The 18,716-nt window shown below is 41.7% G+C and overlaps 2 protein-coding genes across 11 annotated transcripts in view; one reads left to right on the top strand and one right to left on the bottom strand.

Moving 5' to 3' along the window:
• Nucleotides 1-18,716, top strand: part of NIPAL2 (NIPA like domain containing 2) — a 434,384-nt gene that overhangs the window by 285,903 nt on the left and 129,765 nt on the right. The gene's annotated exons all lie outside the window — the stretch shown is intronic.
• The window catches only part of MATN2 (matrilin 2), a 123,502-nt gene that overhangs the window by 57,867 nt on the left and 46,919 nt on the right, over nt 1-18,716 (bottom strand). For all 10 annotated transcript variants that reach the window (XM_050940647.1, XM_050940649.1, XM_050940639.1 and 7 more), the window contains exons 4-5: nt 8,952-9,074; nt 2,992-3,114 (exon numbers count right to left, since the gene is read on the bottom strand). In XM_050940647.1, the coding sequence (XP_050796604.1) occupies nt 2,992-3,114; nt 8,952-9,074 (246 nt within the window). The remainder of the gene's footprint in view (nt 1-2,991; nt 3,115-8,951; nt 9,075-18,716) is intronic.

The following is an 18,716-nucleotide window of genomic DNA, read 5'->3' as shown; positions in this document are numbered from 1 at the left end:
CCTAAATTTGTTGATGGCTAATTTATATGCATTTATTCTAGGGGCCACATTGATGCTTAACTTCCATAAAGCCTCTCTCTCCTTGGTATTTATCCCTCTGATGTATTTATAGAGAGCAATCATATCTCCCCTCAGCCTTCTTTTGGTTAGGCTAAAGAAGCCCAGCTCTTTTGAGTCTTCTTTCATAAGGTAGGTTTAATATTCCTCAGATCATCCTAGCAGCCCTTCTTTGCGCCTGTTCCAGTTTGAATTCATCTTTCTTAAACATGGGAGACCAGAATTGCATGCAGTATTCTAGATGAGATCTCACTAGTGCCTTGTAAAATGATACTAACACTTCCTTGTTTCTACTGGAAATATCTTTCCTGATGCACCCCAGGACCATGTTAGCCTTTTTTCACAGCCACATCACATTGATCGCTCATAGTCATCCTGTGATCGATCAATACACCCAGGTCTTTCTCCCCCTCTGTAACTTCCAACTGATAAGTCCCCAGCTTATAGCAAAAATTCTTGTTAGTCCATCCCTAAATGCATGACCTTGCATTTTGCACTATTAAATTCCATCCCATTTCTATTACTCCAGTTTACAAGGTCATCCAGATCTTCTTGTATGGTATTCCAGTCCTCCTCCATTTTGGCAATACCTCCCAACTTTGTGTCATCTGCAAATTTTATTAGCATACACACATTTTTTTTTGCCATGGTCAGTAATAAAAATGTTAAATAAGGTTGCTCCCAAGACTGATCCCTGAGGAACTCCACTAGTAACCTCCCTCCAGCCTGATAGTTCACCGTTCAGAATGACCTATTGCAGTCTCCCCTTTAATCAGTCCTTATCTAACTTTCAGTTCTCATATTAACCCTCATCTTCTCCAGTTTAACTAATAATTTCTCACATGGAACTATATCAAATGCCTTACTGACATCCAGATAGATTATATCTACCACATTTCCTTTGTCTAAAAAATCAGTTATCTTCTCAAAGAAACATATGAGTAACTTTGTTACTACCTCTTGAATACAACTGAAACAACAGTAGAAAATTTTATTAAAGCTAATGTTAAAAAATTATATAGTACACAGGTTAAGAAAAAAGAGTGGCTGTACATCTGGGTATAGTGCTTAGATTATCCACAAATACAAAGTTTGTTTTTAAAGTCATAAGACACAAAGTGCATAATCAGCAATAACCCAAATTTAGGTGAATAAATTTAAGAATACAGTTTAGATATTAGCATTCAAGTATTCGGATACATCACTCATGAAAAGTTACAGAATTGGTTGTGGAAAGCAAATATAGCAATGAGTGAAGATTATCCCTCAGTAATTGAGAATTTAGGGTAGGTTGTCCATTTAGAAAATACAATCCATCAGGGAGGTATTTGGGTTACTTTCCGATTTTGCTTCTCATTGGCGCGCCATCTCATCTCGCCTGGTATTGCTGATGTCCAGTGATGTGTTCTACGTAGATGGCCCTCAACCACCTGATGGCGTCTAACACCATGAGTTTCCACATCAGCCGAGCGTAGCGCTGATCGATTCCACATTCTCTCAACACTCTATTATTACTGTACTGTAGTCTCATGTGCCTAAGGCTCTGATGAACAGTGCATGTGTCTGAACCTGGTAACCCTTAGCTCTCAAGGTTTTGGCTAGAGGGACCTATTTCTCTACCTTTCGAGCTCGGGTGTGGCGGAAGGCTGGGATCCTGTTCTTGAAGGGCACTGTGACGTCCACCATCATGATCTTCTTCTGGTCCTCACTGGTGATGACAATGTCCGGTTGCAGTTGGCTGTCAGTTCAGGGGATGGCGGAGTTCACAGCCACCTTCCCCATGGGTGGCAGGATGGCTGACTAGGCAATTCTGGATGGTGTTATGTTGCAGCTGCTAGGCTCTGGAATGGGGCTTGCAGTTACACAGGACATGGGGTAGTGTCTCGTTGGCATAGCCGCACTTCCTGCATCACTTGTCCCGATTCCCCTGTCTACTATTACTTTCTATCATTTAGGCTACTTACTTTTTGTAGTTCACCAAGGTTGGAACAGATATTTAACTTTAGGAAACATCCTAACAGCTCTTTATCTTAATCACCGGTTAATCACTCTGTTTATAAACAAAATTCTGACTCCTTGCCTGCCTCAAGGGCATAAGCTCAGAGCAGTCTCCTGTCTCCTCTGCAGAACTCTTTATACAGCACACTAAAGCTGCCTCCCTGAGGCTTGCCATTTGGGAGGGGGGCGGTGCCACGGGGAGGGGGGAGGTGGAATGCTCCACCCAAAATCCGCCCATGACTAGATTCTCACACAACAAACCACTACATACTGATCTTTTAGTACCACCCCTTGAAAACAGATGTGGAAAACCTCCTCAGCATACCCTGGCATGGACACAGATGTTTCAAGGAATGTCTACCCTCTTCCAGATTTTCCCAGGATCTGACTCCTACCTGAAGAGACAGCAACTCTAGAGTAGTATTACTAGCACTCTGAGAGTAGTGTCTATGCTTTTGTTTGTTTTTATGATACCAGTTTAAATGGTACCATCCAATGCATTGCTGACAACCCACATGGATTCTGAATAGAAAAAATCAGGTACTTGATTTCAAAATGCCAGCATAACCCTGTGTGAAATTAGTTGGGGCAATTTTTCACCTTTTTACTATTTCAGAGTTCATTGAAAAAAACCCCTAACAACAAATCTATATACAATATGTTATGCTTAAAAATTGTGTGGGAAAGGAGAATTTCTTATCAAGGCTTGTGGCTGTACTGTACATTTATTTGTACTGCAAAAGTAGAAATCTTTCATACTATTTAAGTTATCCTGACTGGAAAATTTGGTCACAGAAGTCAATGAGATTGGAACAAAATTAATCAGGTTGTTTGTGTCAAACTCTCTCCCCTCCAAACACCAGCCGCCCAGAACTGAAACTTGTCTCCCATCTCTTTGGCTTGTGTGCCAATGGGAATTTCTAAGATAATACTTACTGATACACTTCTTTCCATCTTCATCGAGCCCATAGCCATCATAACACTGACAGACATAGGACCCAGGTGTGTTCACACAGATCTGTTCACAGGCATGTTTCTCCACAGCACATAGGTCCTGGGCTGCAAACAAAATCACATAACTATGAGATTCCTTTACCTTCTATATTGCATAGGTTTATATATTGAAAATGCTGTTCAGGGAGAGATGAATAAGTCATCGGAGAATGACATATTCTAATCAAGAGCACATGTTTCCTGGGCAAAGTTTGAAAATTTTATGCTCTTAAGAGCGATCATATACTGCTTAGGGGCCTGATCCTGCACCCACTGAATCAATAGCAAAATTCCCATTTACTTGAATGGGGCAGGATCATGCCCTTGTGGACTGGTCGAAAAATAATTTTTTTTTTAAACCGAAAACAAACTTCTGCAGGTGTCTGAACTTAATGTTTCATTTATTCCTTTTTTTTTTTTTCCCATTTTTTGGTTTTACTTTTTCCTTCCCTCTACTTCTCCTTTTTTCCTTTTCCCTTCTGCCACTGACAAAAGGGGAACAGGGTAAAGGAAAAGGAAACCAATAAATAGAAAAACCAAAAACTGAGAAAAAGGCCTATATTTTGTGTTTTTCAATTTTGTCAAACAAAACACAGAAAATTTCTAAAATAAAAAAATCTTGAAAAAAGGCTTTTTGTTTTTATGTAAAATTTCAATAGAAAAATGTAGATCAGCTACACTGCTTAATTTAGTACATTTGACATATAAACTTGATGATCTATATATAGCTCAAGAACAATGTGAGGGATTAATTTAAATAAACAAGTATAATGTAAAATGAATGAAATATGAACACTGTTCGTTAAAACAGTTCTTTTCTAGAAACAGAAAGTAAAACCAGAAACTAATATACAGGACATTAATGCTTTTCAAAGTTTAGGATACTGTTTTGAAAATATTATGCTGTGAAATAACAGTTTGCTTCTCCACAAAAGGACAACACAATGGGTAGCCTGCAACACATACAAATAGATATAGATGTAGAGAAATGTATAATCCAAGCACAATGCAGTTAAATCACTTCAGTGTAATGCAGAATGTCAAGATTCTTCAATGGAAGGCTCCCAAACCTTTCAGTTATAACCAATTTAATGCTATTTACATATTTACAAATGTATTAGGTACCCTGAGTGAACAGATAATAATGCTTAGCACTTATATACCAGTAGCACTTTTCATCTTCAAAGCATGTAACAAATATTTATTATTTCTTCAAATGTATAAAAGACAACTAAAGGTGACTATCCTCTGGGCATTTATCTCATAAATTAAAAATCACAAAATAAATATAACCATAGAACTGCCCATAAATATATCCACCTCAACTCTCACCCTCCTCAATAACTGTTAACAAAGAAGGGAAAAAATATTAACTAATTCATCCTTAGAACACTCTTTGGAGCCTCTGCCAATTACATTATTTTTCATGAACAATTAATTTGGTATATGATTCGATTTGTGAAATGCCACTGTCATTTCAGTTGTTCAAAACTGTTTGACAAATAATTAATGGAAATAAATCCCAGCCTAAGGATTGCTCTCCAACTATTACAACAGGTACGGACTTGATTAGTAAATAGTCATAATTCACTATTCAAGTTATGTGATTGGTCATGAAAATCATGTTTGTTTCCTTTTTGTTTTGTTTTGTTTTCCTGTTCCCTGATTAGGTAACACTTACAAACTACTTCTATTCCCTCAAAATTCAGTTTAGTTCTAAAACATTTTACTTCTTGATTAAACAAATCTTGGTTAGTGAGCCAAAATTCACACCTCTCTAAACAGTCATAGGACCAATACTTGGCTGTGCAAATATCTCTGAAACATTAAGGGGAAAAAAAGGGTGCAAACACAGTGGAATCAATATATGATTCAGAGGAGGAAGGTGAGGCATAGAGGTTAGGTGATTTGTCTGAAGACATGGAGAGAATAAGTTCTTGCCTCACACCCCTGCTCAGACTACAGCTCTCCCTCATTCTGCAACATATTTCAACAAGGTACAGTTCTGTCACACAGTGACCTATGACTTTTCACAACATGCTAGAGAAATCCTGAGAATTTCTGAACACCCATCACTTTATTGTTAGCTGCTGACATGCAGTAAGATATGTTCTACTCTCTTGATTTCCTTTAAGCTTTACAAAGTTATTTTCTTACCTTCTGCTGCTGCTTTTGTAAATAGGCACCAGAATTCTTGTCGCAGGCAAGTTTATATGGATGGTCTCAAAATTACAAATGCTGTCGCTGAGGTGAATGTGCTGAGCAGTCATAGGACAGCAGAACAAGGGAAAAGGTTTGTGGCATTTGGGATTACTGTTGCTCAAGGGTGGGTTAGGTGTCATAGGTGCAGTGCATCATTTGAAGGCAGTTAGGCTATGAGAGCTGGTGCATGGAACGTTACAGCTGCCCCAGAGTTGACTATTGAGTCGGACACCACCCAAGCACAGGGGGAACAGTGTACTACTAGGAGCAGTGCAGGAGCTGCTGCACCAGCAAAGAGGAACAACACAGAGGTGTCCCCAATGAGACCTACCCCAGGACTGTACCCTGACTGGAAGACCTGCAGAATACATACTTACCTCTAGTCAAAGGAGTGAAGTGGACTAAGGGACACCAATGGGCCAGATGAGCCCATATCTTCTTTCTAATGGGAAATTATTCTGTGAAAACTATATGTTAATTTAACAGTTTCATGATGAAATGTATCAAATACAGGAGTCAAAAAGACATCCATACATACAGGGGAACTACCACTTTTTCCAGTTTGCATTAAAGTCAGTAAAACCTTGGTGACTGCAATTAATTTAAGAGCTCTCAACAGTAAGAGTCACTAATCTGCTGCATTTTCACAGAATGGCACACAATAAAGAAAACAAAGGATCAATTCTTCTGAAATACACCAGCTGCTCTTTGAATCCTCTTCTCCTAACACAACTATTCACCACTTCCTATTTGTTAATTTAAAAAGGTGTTAAAATATCTAAAATAAGGAAACTATGCAGGAAAGAATGGAAAACTAAACTTATAAACTTAGATAAATACATCTGGTTCATGTTGATAATGTATTGCCCTAAATGTAAACATGACAGAGGTTTATTTTGCACAAAGGTCAGGTAGGGAATGTGTTTTTGTCTGTGTGTGCTTGTGAAAATCAGAGGCCAACAGCAATAGCTAGGTCAGAGTCTGTATAAGCTTCCCACACACAACTCTACCAATGCACTTAACACCAAATGTACAACACATCTTCTCTTTCCATACTTGATCTCTCCCCAGCACGTACAGTGCTGTTTGCCTCAAACTGTTTGGTGATGTAAAAATATGTCCTCCAGCAGGGAGTATCCTGAAAGCAGACTACATAATTCATTTCACTTTTGAGTTTAGCTAACTGGAACCAAGTGTCATCTGACTGATGGATGGATGAATGAATGAATGCATGCATTCATGCAAGCAAGCAAATATGGAAAAACAAGAAAACGTATTTAAGATAAAGTATAGGAGAATAAGGCAAAATTTAATCTTGCATATTTTGAATCACAGCTGGAGGAAGGAAGAACAGGATGAGGAGAAACTAGGCTCTAAAGAATGTTATTGCAGAAACAGTAGTGGAAATGCTAACACATTAAAGGCCATTGTGCGATGCTCCCTTTAGTGATTCGTACACACAACTCCAACTGACAACTTTGAAGCCTCACTAAAGATTGAAAGCAGAATTAGGTATATGTCTACACAGCATTCTGGAATAAGCCTCCCACCTGGGTCAACAGACTTGGCCAAGGAAGGCTCACAATGCAACTTCAAAGATCTGTCTACACAGCTATTTTTAGAATGGTAGGGAGAGCCCCACTAGCCCAATTCCGTTGATCAGGGCTAGGAGGCTCGCTCCAAAATGCTGTACAGACACACCCATAGAGCCCGGAATCTGCAATTCCAGTTGAGTTCCTGGCAATACATAAGCATTTAACATAATAGAAAACAGCAAGAGCTAATAAAGAAAGGATCTTATCCAAAAATGAATAGCAATTAAATTCAGTTATCAGGTTCAATTTTTTGAGAGGGGGATAACAATGTGAAAGTAAGAGAAAAATAAAATAAAAATGCTGAATTTCAACCAGTTTTCAGGAACTATGATCTATTCTAGAAAGTCGGGGAATAGGGAATATTTCTTCAAAAATACATTTGTTCTGTGAAAATGACGAGCTGTGGAAGGAGTGAGGGAATAGATAAATTATCTGATGTGATCATGACCAAAAAATTAGCAAGTCTCAGACTTCCTTTTCTAATCTTCTTTTCTGAGACAGGGAAACTGGGAGAGCAGAGTAATTTAAACCACATTTTGGAATTGATGTTTATCAAAAGGAACAATGGGATAGCACAAGAACAGGAATCAACAGATCTGGATTCGATATCTATATGCTGCATGAGCTTGAACAAGTAACTTCTAAGTTTCAGTTTCCCCATGTGTAACATGAGAGTGCAGGAGAAGTAATACAAAGTGTACATGGGTGTATTGTGAAGTTTAGTTTATTATATTTGCAAAGTAATTTGAGAGTCTTGGGTGGAAGAAGTTGTAGAAGTATAAAGTATTATTCTTAAAGTTTTGTTACAGTGAAGGGGAGACCCCACAGATAAAATCTCATTGTGGAAGGGTAGTCAAAAAAGCAAACAAAATGATAGGGTGCACAAAGAATGGGTCAAATATAATATAATATTATCTTTAAATAATTGGTACTCTCACTTGGAGTACTGTAGTCAGTTCTGATCCCCCTCTTTTAGAAGATAGATAGCAGATATAGAAGGCATTGACAGACTTCGATATCAGGAAAGGCTGGAGTGACAAGGACTGTTTCATTTAATATGGAGATGTTTAAGAGTGAACATGTGCCTCGAGCATAGTGGATGGTACCACACATAATAAACAACATGATAGGGATATTTAAAATGGATGATGGTACAGAGAAGGTAAATTAGGCACCTCCAATTTACCCTCTCACATAATATAAGAACAACTTGATATTCAATTACATTGAAAGGCAACAGATGTAAAACTGATAAAAATAAATACTGTTTACACAAAGCATAATTAACCAGTGGAACTCATTACTATACAGCAGTGGTTCCACCGCCGAGGGATGTACTGGCTGCTGCTTCCAGCAGCACCCATTGGCCTGGAGCAGCGAACTGCGGCCACTGGGAGCTGCAATCGGCCGGACTTGCGGACGCGGCAGGTACACAAACAGGCCCGGCCCGCCAGGGGCTTTCCCTGCACAAACAGCGGAACAAGTTTGGGAACCACTGCTATACAGCATCATGCAGGCTAATTGCTTAGATTAAAAAAAATATTAGCCATTTATGTGAATAACAAGAACATCCACAATTATGTTAGATAAGAGGAATTAAACCATTTATTGAAAGGATATAAAACCTCATGATTTAGATAGGGGTTAGGAAGAACCTTCCCCTCAAGTTATTTCATCATTGTCCCTTGAGGGGTTTCTTGCACCTTCCCATACTATCTGGTACTGGCTATGACCTGAGACAGGATACTGGACAAGATGGACTGTTGGTTAGAGCTGGTATGGAAATGATTGTGTTCCTGTCTTGGTTCTTTCCAAGACCTCTGGCTTTCATACACCAACAAATATAAATACCATTTCACTTTGCTGCAGTACAATGCTATAGTTTTTAAAAATTAACTTAAAGCTGACAGGCTTTGGAAGGGCTCACAAGAGCTTTTCCATTTACCAAAAAAGAGGCAAAACTTTGCCCCATCTAATTTGTTTTGAAGACCTCCAATGGTTTTATGCTCGCTTGAGTCCTCTCTTTTCCCCTCATTGAAGGTGTGAGAGTTTGCATGTATCATGGGAATGAGAAAAAAAAAGAAGAAGTTAGAAAAGATAACTTACTGCTGCAAGTCTTCTGGTCAGCGTTCAGAATGTATCCCTGTTTACATTTGCACATGTAGGAGCCAGGAGTGTTAATACAGAAGTGATCACAACCATGCTCAGTTATACTGCACACATGGGGCACTGAAAAAAGAAACATGAGTCATTACCATGATCAGTTAATGGTGACTATAACTAAAGTGAAAATAAATTGTTTGTTAAGGATACTATAAAAATTTAGAGGTTCTAAAATTAATTTTCAACAGCCAAGACAAACACAGAAATCTTAACTCTCCATGTGTTATTGTGAAACATACAATAAAGCCATAATAAGCAGTATATATTTATGCCTGAAAATATTTTGTACTTAAGGTATTTCTGTGCCTTACTGAAATGTATATTATGTTTTTGTGAATGGAGTTACCCATGTGCAAGTTTTCTACCTTAACAGTTAAAATTTTACATGGAGTTAATATAAATAAAAACAAATGATAGAACAGTTATTTTCATACACAGTAAGGCAGATATCTTAAAATGTTGAATACTGTGGATTTTAAAGAGACATGGAGTCCAGTAAAACAAATATATCACATTAAGCTAGTTCGAAAAATAAAATGACTTTAAATACATTCACTTCTATGGAGTATTTAATTATATATTGTTGAACGAAGAAAATAACCCTACATCAGACTAATGAAATACTGAGTAGCAGACAAACTGATAAGGAAACTTGCACTATTCAGGTAATACAGTGCTGAATGTCATATAAGCATGCAGCTAGATTAAACTGAGGCCCGTTCACCTGTAGTCCAATACACAAAAACAGAGCACTAATATTTTTTCCCCAGGAAAAGCAGAACAGCCGCCTTTGTGAATTAAAAATTTTTTTTACTTTCTCACCAAATTAAATTGCAAGTTAAAAGTAGCAAAATGCAAAAGAGTGGGAAAGGAAGAAGGAAAGAAAGCAGTTAGGTCTAGCTCTGTAGCGTTCATTGCTGTTTTATTGGGCTTTTGCTTTCTAGATCAGACTGACTCTGGGCATTAAGAATCCGCTACAATCTTTACTTTCCATTTGAACATTGTTTATAGGTCACTTCTGTGTCATATGGTGAAACCCTTCATAGTGAATACCTAGTTACAGATAAGTATACTTTGTGCAGTAGCCAGCTAAGAATTTAAGGGGTCTTCATTGCACTAGGTGGATGAACCTTTAAATTTATGGACTATATACATTTAACCTCCATATTTTTCTAATGGCCTCAACAGAAACCAGAGAAACAGCTCCGAGTGTGGTACTTTTAAAGAAAAAATGTGGTTGAGAAACACATACCCTGCATCTAGTCTTTGGAACAGTCTCCAGCATTATGAATTCACAACCAATGTACAAACCAACACTATTTCTAACCCGCTTATTAAAATGTTTGGATCATAATATCAACTGCTGTACTACAACTACAACTTTTCAAGTGCTTTCATTTATGTGGATAAGGATCTGCTGGAAGGAACTCCTTGTCTTTTTCTTTTGCATTAATATTCTTCTGAAAGTGAAACGTAAGCTCTCTGATGCTTCTCCAAACACAAGTCTCCTGCTGGCTGTATGCCACTAGCCATAATAATTAAATACTATCTTATTATGACAAAAAAAACCTTTTAAATTTGCCAACTGCTAAGCAGAAAATGAAGTCATTTTAATGTCCCAGGCATTAGGGAATCTTCCATTTACAAAGTGAGAAAATGCAGCACAAGCTGTATTTATAGACTATTACATCAAAAAAACACACACTAACTTAGAAGAACATCCAAGTTGCAAGACCATTCAAATACTCAGAAGTCAGGAAATACTAGAATTAAGGTTGCCTGTGGGTATGTCTACACTGAAATGTAAGCCCAGGTTTAGACTCAGGCTCAAGCCAAACCCCACTTCTATCTACACACAGTTCTGTCTGACTTAGGCCTGGGTACTGGCCCCCAGGACTCTGCAGTGGGTAGAAGATTCGAGTCTGGCCCCATGGCAGCTCAGGCCCAAACTCCATCTTCTGCACTATGATACAGCTTGGTTCTGGCTCCTCTAGATTTGGGACCTGACAGTCTCACAATGCTATCTCACAATTCCATGGGCATGTGTTCTTTATCCTCTCTATAGCCAGTTGACGCCCAGGAAACGGAAGCAACCCTCTTTGTTCAAGTACAGTAGCCCAGTGTTTAACCCTTCCATTTTATTCTGACTGCAGAGCTGCAGACACAATGAACCTTCTCCTGTGTTTGCAATGGCCACAAACCAGAAGTCTTTTGCCAACTGCACTGCTTCCTGATCACAGGAGCACAACCAGATTTTGGTGAAACTCTGGTACAAGGTGAGCAAAAAGTTAGAGTTCCAGGAATGACCACGCGTCCCAGGAAATAGAGAAGAAGGTGGCAGCATTGGTGATTCACCATACACATGCCTAGTGCAAGGAGAGGACTAAGTGGCTCAGGACCAACTATTGGAAAGCCAGGATGAGAACTGCACATCTGGGAACTTGCCATCATCCAGCCTCTTTTATGAGGGGTTTGACCACGTGCTGGGTACTGCACCAAGCACAGAGCCACCAGAGCTTCATGACAGCCTTGTCAGCCAGGATGGCGACCTTCTCACCTCTGAATCCAGTATAGGACCATATGATGCTACCAAAATGACTGTTCCTGAAACCACTCCCAAAGGAGGCTTTGATGCTGGAGCAGTTGCAGTACATCCTGGGTCTTTATTTGGAGGAGCTTTTTGATGTCTCCCCAGAGAAGCAGCCCACCATTGAACTGGCAACAGAATTGGAAGAGGCAGAAGTTGTCCCAGAGCCTGGTAGGTTTCTAGCTACATCTGTGTTTTTACTGATATAGTAATGGGAAGGATTTCTGGATTATCAACCAATGCAAAAGTTATTATCAGCTACAGATAGCTGTGGCCAATGGCAGACTGCATGCTAGCGGCTTAGGAACCCTCCCCACCCTTTGGAATATAAAATGGACACCAGGAAGTAGAAACAGTGGAACAAGTATTTAAAAAAAGTTTTAATAGAAGCTCACACATTCTTGCTATGATGTGGAGAGATGTTAAAAATATGTAGCTTATACTGCCTTCCCTGTTACTGTGCCGCCTCACTCCTCCCCAATGGTTTAACAAGCCTCATGTAAACAGTGAACCGTATGTGGGGACGGAGGTGGAACGTAGTCCACTTACAAATGTCGTCCATTTAAGCTAAATGTAGCCCATGGAGCCTACAAGTTATGAAAACTTTTGTCCGAAATACAGCTGGAGTTTCGTATGCAGTCCAGAAATATTCCAGGAATGGGTGGAGGTGGCTGTTGAATTCTTGACCAGTCTGTACTAGCATGTGTGTTTGCATGAAGTCCTAACAGGCTGCACTGGAAGCCATGGGGAGGCAGTAATGCATGGGGATGGTAACGCAACATCCTGATTCCCCCATGAATTTTGACCCAATCTCAAATTGCTGAAAGTGTCTTTCGCCCCAAGCTCTCTCTCCCCGCAGCAGCACCTGGGCTGGAGGAAGAGGCATCTCACCCCGCAGTGGCAGCTCTGGGGCTCAGGCTGCAGGATAGGCACCCCTCCCCCAGCCCCAGCAGGTCCAGGCCAGGGGAGGGCCACCCCAGCCGCGCCTGGGCCATGCTGCTCTCGCCGTGCCTGGGGCCCCTCCAACTGTGCCGCCCTGGCCATGCCTGGGGCTGGGCCACTCTGGCCGCAGCAGAGTTGGGGCCAGGGGAGGGGCGCCCCAGCCACGTCAGGTTGGGGACTAGGGAAGGTGCACCCCTTTCCCAACCGGGTTCCCGGAGCACCTGTGTGGCACTAAATAGGCTGCTGAGCAGCCGTGCAGCTTACAGGGAACTTAGCTCACCACTATTCTCCAGACAGCTCATGTACCTGTCACAAATCTGTCCATGGCAGAGCTGTATGGGGAGTGTACATACATAAGTCCAATTACCCCCACCCCAGCAGGCATTGTGGGGTATGTCTTTCTGGTGGACCAGAGCTCAGCCCTCTGCCTGAGGCCTCTTGGCTGTTTCTTCCCCTCTTGGTGCCTCAGGTGAAACAACAAAACAGCCTACAGTCAACAAACAAGGTAACTCACCCCCTCCCCCTCTGCTCCTATCCACCCCCCTACACCTCCTGTGGCAGCTCCTAGATTTTCATTTTAATAATGTATAGCAAAACCTACTGAATCCCCTTAACATTAAATTAAAGAAACCTTGGAAAAGACATTAGCTATGCAACTTCCACTTGCAAGAATTACAAGTTACGAATATTTCCCCTAAATTTTAATAGTTGATTTGAAAGAATCATTAAAAAATTAAGTCATCATTAGAGCTGGAGGGGAAAGTTTTCCTATCTCACAAAAATTGACATTTCAAAATTTTTTCCACTCTTGGAACAAAATGAACACCTTTCAATATTTTTCATGAAAAGCCATAGAGTGTACGCACCATCCCAGAATAGCCAGTAGTTTAGTGGTTAGGGCACAAATAATTCTATATTCACAGGGACAGAGAGAGACTGACTCTATAGCCCAAATGTTAGGGCACTCACCAGATTCATGTTCCCGCTCCAATGAACATTTAATTACACAAAGTGGAACAGCTCCAGTTGGGGAGTGAGACCCAGTCCCGAACAGCCAATAGCCTGGTGGCTAGGGAACTACTAACCCTAACCACCAAGCTATTGGCTATTTTGGGGTGCGTGGAGGTCTCTCTTTTGTTTTGAATAAAAAGTTTTGTCAAAACTGACCCTTTCTCACCAAAAATTTTGATTTTGAGAAATTGGCATTTTCTGACTAAAAAACCTGTTTCGTCAAAAAATTCCCAATCAGCTCTATTCATCCTGTGGCCCAATAATCTACCACAGTGGCTCTCAACCTTTCCAGACAACTGTTCCGCTTTCAGGTGTCAGATTTGTCTTGCCTACCCCCAAGTTACACCTCAATTAAAACCTACTTGCTTACAAAATCAGACAAAAATTGAAAGTGTCACAGCACACTATTTCTGAAAAATTGTTTACTTTCTCATTTTTACCATATTATTATAAAATAAATCAATTGGAATATAAACATTGTACTTACATTTCAGGGTATAGTATATTGAGCAGTGCAAACAAGTCATTGGCTGTATGAAATTTTACTTTGTACTGACTTTGCTAGTGCTTTTTATGTAGCCTGCTATAAAACTAGGCAAAAACCTAGATGAACTCCCTGGGAGATCTCTGCGTACCCCTGGTTGAAAACCACTGATCTACCATACCATTAAAGGGACATGGGCTCAACGACTAGCTTTAGCTGCTCAAACCCTGAGCCAAGAAGTGCTGTGGAGGCATTCCCTGAGCACAGGAAGTGCTTTTTGTCAAGCAAAGGCAATCCTGCTCATCCTCCACATCTCTTCCTCTGGAAGGACAGTGGCTGTATCCTGGGGCATGTATGCTGAGGACTTAGAAGCAAACTACAAACAAGGTTTGCATTTTTTATTTTTCACCTACTACCCTGAAAAGTAAGTTAATAACCAAAGTAAAAAACACTTGTGCTGGCCCCCCCTCCATATAATTTAAAGTAATAATAATATCTTTAAAAAAACAGTTGTGTACTACTTAATGTTCACTCTGTTTACATTTAATGTTGTCAATTCACTTTTTATTTATTTATTTTAATGTAACTCCCTACCGGGGCTGATAATATAGCAGAAAAAAATTGTCAAATATATTATCTGATGAATTTCACTGTCAGGAGGTTGTGATATCACTGCTTCCACTGGAGTCCTGTTAAAATCTGGAGTGGTTCTCAAAACGGTAGTTTTCCACACTGCCCTACCTATGTGCATCACCCCTATTCTGGAAGGATCCCTTCTAGATGTGAGAGGGCATTCTGATCTCCTCACCCATTCAGTCTCTCCTGAGAATGCCAGCAAGAACAACAAATTGTGATGGCTCACATGAGGCAGAAGCATATCTACTTAGACGTGGGTTCCATACAATTCTGCATCACTAATTTGTATTAACATCTTCCAAAACAGTCTCTATGCATCAGGGTAAAGTAAAATAGAAAAACGTATTTTAATATATGGATTAGAACAGATCTTCTGTATTAATCTTAATATATTAGATACGTCATCGGACTTTTTAAAAACCTGTCTAAATACATAATTACCTGATATAAAACTGTGACCAAGGTACCTCTTGGTGCCCATTAGCTGAAGTAACAGGGGTGCATAGGGTTACAGGAATCCCTTTGGTCTACAAAATAGTTTATCAAAAGGTATCATATAAGGTTTCTATTGAAAGCCTGCATCACTGATCATCCTAATCAATGAGAAATGTATGTAAGGATAATACGTTATGTTATCTCTCCGGCTATATGTAAATTGAATATTGTATAATTCACAATGAACGCCTATTTACAGCCTGAGCAAAACACTAGTCAAGTGCACAAAATGCTAATCGAGATATTACGGGGGAGTTTCTCTACAAGAACAAGCAAACAGCAGGGGTTACCCTGTTTACAAGTGAAGACAATGGATCATCATGAACTATATCTGGGACTGCAGCAAGGGCAGGCTGTGGGGGCAGGCTGCCAGCTGTCTTGTCTTATGAATGGAGATCATGAATGGAGCCAGTCTGACTGTTTAACCCTGGCAGAGAAACTGAGGGCAAGCTATCCTTTATGAGACAGGAGAATGACTTGTTAGTTAAGTTGAGGCTCTAGAAAGCATATTACGATTTTATTTGTGTCTATTAAATCTGTTTACTTCTTGAATCTCTGTTCTTTGTTAAATAAATTCAGATTTCTTTTTAAGTATAAACAAATCTAAATCCTGGGAGTTGAATGGAGCGATGATGCAGAGGTGAAACTGGTAAGCTAGCATGAATATTCCTTTGGGAGTAGCAGATGTGTGAATGTTGTGAATGTCTAGTGGCACAGGGGCTGGACATTCCAGGGGGATGCTCAGAGTGCTTGGGGTTTGGAGTGTGCCTATTGCTTACCTGCAGAGGGACTGCAGAGCCTGCATGAGCTGAGAAGGGAATGCTTGTGTGGCCTGTGGAGTTGGGGAGATGACCCCTGGGAGACACAGACAAGACTTCCTCATGTTAAGGGCAGGTTTTAACAAGATGCCGCACAAACCCGGGCACCCCCAGGAAGGATCACAGAAGCCATTTGCCTATTGCAAAGTAGTGTACATTAGCAAAGATTACTTTTAACTTTATTGCATGAATGAACAATACTGCAGTAATGGCTATTCATAAGTTTTTGTACACAAAAAGGACTGTAGATGGAACAAAAGTACTACTTAGTTTTCATGTCTCATTTCTAATATCAAGGAACGTGCAGAGATATTTCTTTGCACACTGTCAATATTTAAGCATTTGGAAGGGTTCTATATATACTGCCTGAACTCTGTATTTTGATTATAGCCAAGAGATCATTGTGACCCTGTAGCGAGGGGGCCTCACTCCCCGCCGCGCCTGAGAGGAACAGGCCAGAACAGGTGCGGCAACGGGCGGAGCCACTGCCGCCTGTCCCCGTCCCCTGGAAGTCAAGGGGCGGGACAGGAAGTATAAAAGCCCGGCCCCAGTGCTCAGTTGAAAGGAGGCTGCTGGAGAAGGCAGACGCTGGGACTCGAGCTCCCGCTGGGCCCAGCCTACCCCGTGCTCGGTCCCCAGAGGAGTACTGGCCTGACCTACCCCGTGCCCGGTACCCAGAGGAGCTGCCAGAGCTTCCCGACGGCCGGCCTTCAGAGGAGCTGTTGGAACCTCCCGATGCCCAGTACCCAGAGGAGTGGACTGGACCTCCCGACGCTCAGTACCCAGAGGAGGGGACTGGAGCTCCCAACGCCCAATCCCCAGAGGAATGGACTGGACCTCCCGACGCTCGGTATCCTGAGGAACCCATGGTCTGGGACCCACCGGACAACGCTGGCGGATGGCAGGTACCCAGTGAGGGGGAGGTTGGAAGTGGCCCAGGGGCAGCCGACTCCAGTCAGGCTGCAGACTCACCTGCGCCGATGTCATTGTGTTTCGGTCAGGATCCCCCACTGACCGCCAGCGGTGTTGACCGCTACTAGGGCCCCGGGCTGGAACACAGTGGAGTGGGAGGGCCTGCGTTCCCCCTGCCACCCGTTCAAGGGTGGCAGACTCCCCCTCCTCCCTGGCCTGAACAGGCCATTCCTGGTGTTTGTTGGCCCAACCCCTCCTGAAGGGCCTGGGCCCTGAGTCACTTGTTGCCCTGCCCTGGGCCAGGGCCCGGGCTTTCTGCACCTGAGCCCCCTGTTTGCTCAGCCCTGCAACAGAGGGCCTGAGCCCCCTGTTTGCTCAGCCCTGCAACAGAGGGCCTGAGCCCCCTGTTTGCTCAGCCCTGCAACAGAGGGCCTGAGCCCCCTGTTTGCCTGTTTGCTCAGCCCTGCAACAAAGGGCCTGAGCCACCTGCTGTGTCTGTTTGCTCAGCGCTGCAGCAGAGCGTCTGAGCCCTAAGTGACAGTGGGCGGCCGCCCAGCCCCAAAACAAGGGGCGGGCCCCGGGCCAACGGAGTGCGGTAAGCTGGTGTGGCTCCCCTCTGCCTTCAAGGAGGGTTGAGCCCCGGCTCCGCTCCGCTACAGACCCTAACAGCAGTCCAGTGCAAGAGGGCAAGGGGTTCATTGGTATCTGGCAGTAAGCTTCAAATGATCAGTAATATTCTTGCCTGCTGTATGTACAGTAAATGCCCAAGGAACCATACAAATGTGAAGGGCGTAGGTAAACAGGTTTCTCCAAGACAAAGGACAAGCTGACGTCTCCAGCCAGGTGTCATCAGAGTCATTTGGTAATCACATGGCAAGGATTCATTTGCATCACAGCAGGAGGAACAGAAACATTTGCATTTTTGCAAACACCAATGCTGGAAGAAACCAGCGTGGAACTTCCTTCACCACCAGTTTCCACATTTCCTTCCCCATAGCTTGAATTAACCTTACTTTGTGTATGTGTGTGGGGGCAGTCGGAAACCTTCAGAAGAATCTATTTCACAAGGTCACTGGACTCTAAAAGAAAGGGGCAAAGAACCCCAAGTTACCTTTCAAAGGAACAGAGCTCTCTGGAGTTTATGGAAGATCCTGGCCAGAGGGGTAGTAATGTGTTTTGCTGGAAGAGTAATGTGATAAGAATCTGACCTTGAACTAAGACTACAGTTTTGTTAAATCTTAATTTCTAGGAAGTGTTTTTCATTTTTATTTGCTTGTAACCATTTCTAACTCTATGCTTCATACTTGAATTCATCTATAATCCTATCTCCTTTTGGTAATGAACTTTACTTTTACTCTAAACCCACCCAGTGCTGTTTGAAATGAAGTGATTGTTAACCCCAGTTAAAGTGATAAACTGTGCATTTTGCCCCTTTAGTGGAGCAAACAAACCTCTGACTGGTCCAGGAAAGGACCGCACATTGCAGAGCCTGTGGTTTTGGGAAAATTCAGGACTGTAGGGTATTGGGGTCAAATGTGAGACTGGGGTGTAACAAGCAGGCTGCTGGAGTCAGAGTTGCAGACCCAGAGGTACTTACCTCACAGATACTCAGTGCATGCTTGTAAAATAGCTGGGAGTGTCCAGATAAGGGAGCTACAGCAGCAGTGCTATTCCAGGCACCCAGGGTTACAGGACAGACAATGACACAACCTCTCACTGGTTTGGACTGTACCCAAAATCTGACAACCATGAAGCTTACAAATTTAAAGATCAGTACTAAATGAAAAATATTTAAATTAATATAAATCAAATTACTTATGACA

Source organism: Gopherus flavomarginatus, chromosome 2 (genome assembly GCF_025201925.1).
Source record: "Gopherus flavomarginatus isolate rGopFla2 chromosome 2, rGopFla2.mat.asm, whole genome shotgun sequence".
In the NCBI taxonomy this organism is placed as follows: Eukaryota; Metazoa; Chordata; order Testudines; family Testudinidae; genus Gopherus; species Gopherus flavomarginatus.
Note: the sequence above shows the minus strand (reverse complement) of the source record. Positions and strands in the feature narration are given on the sequence as shown.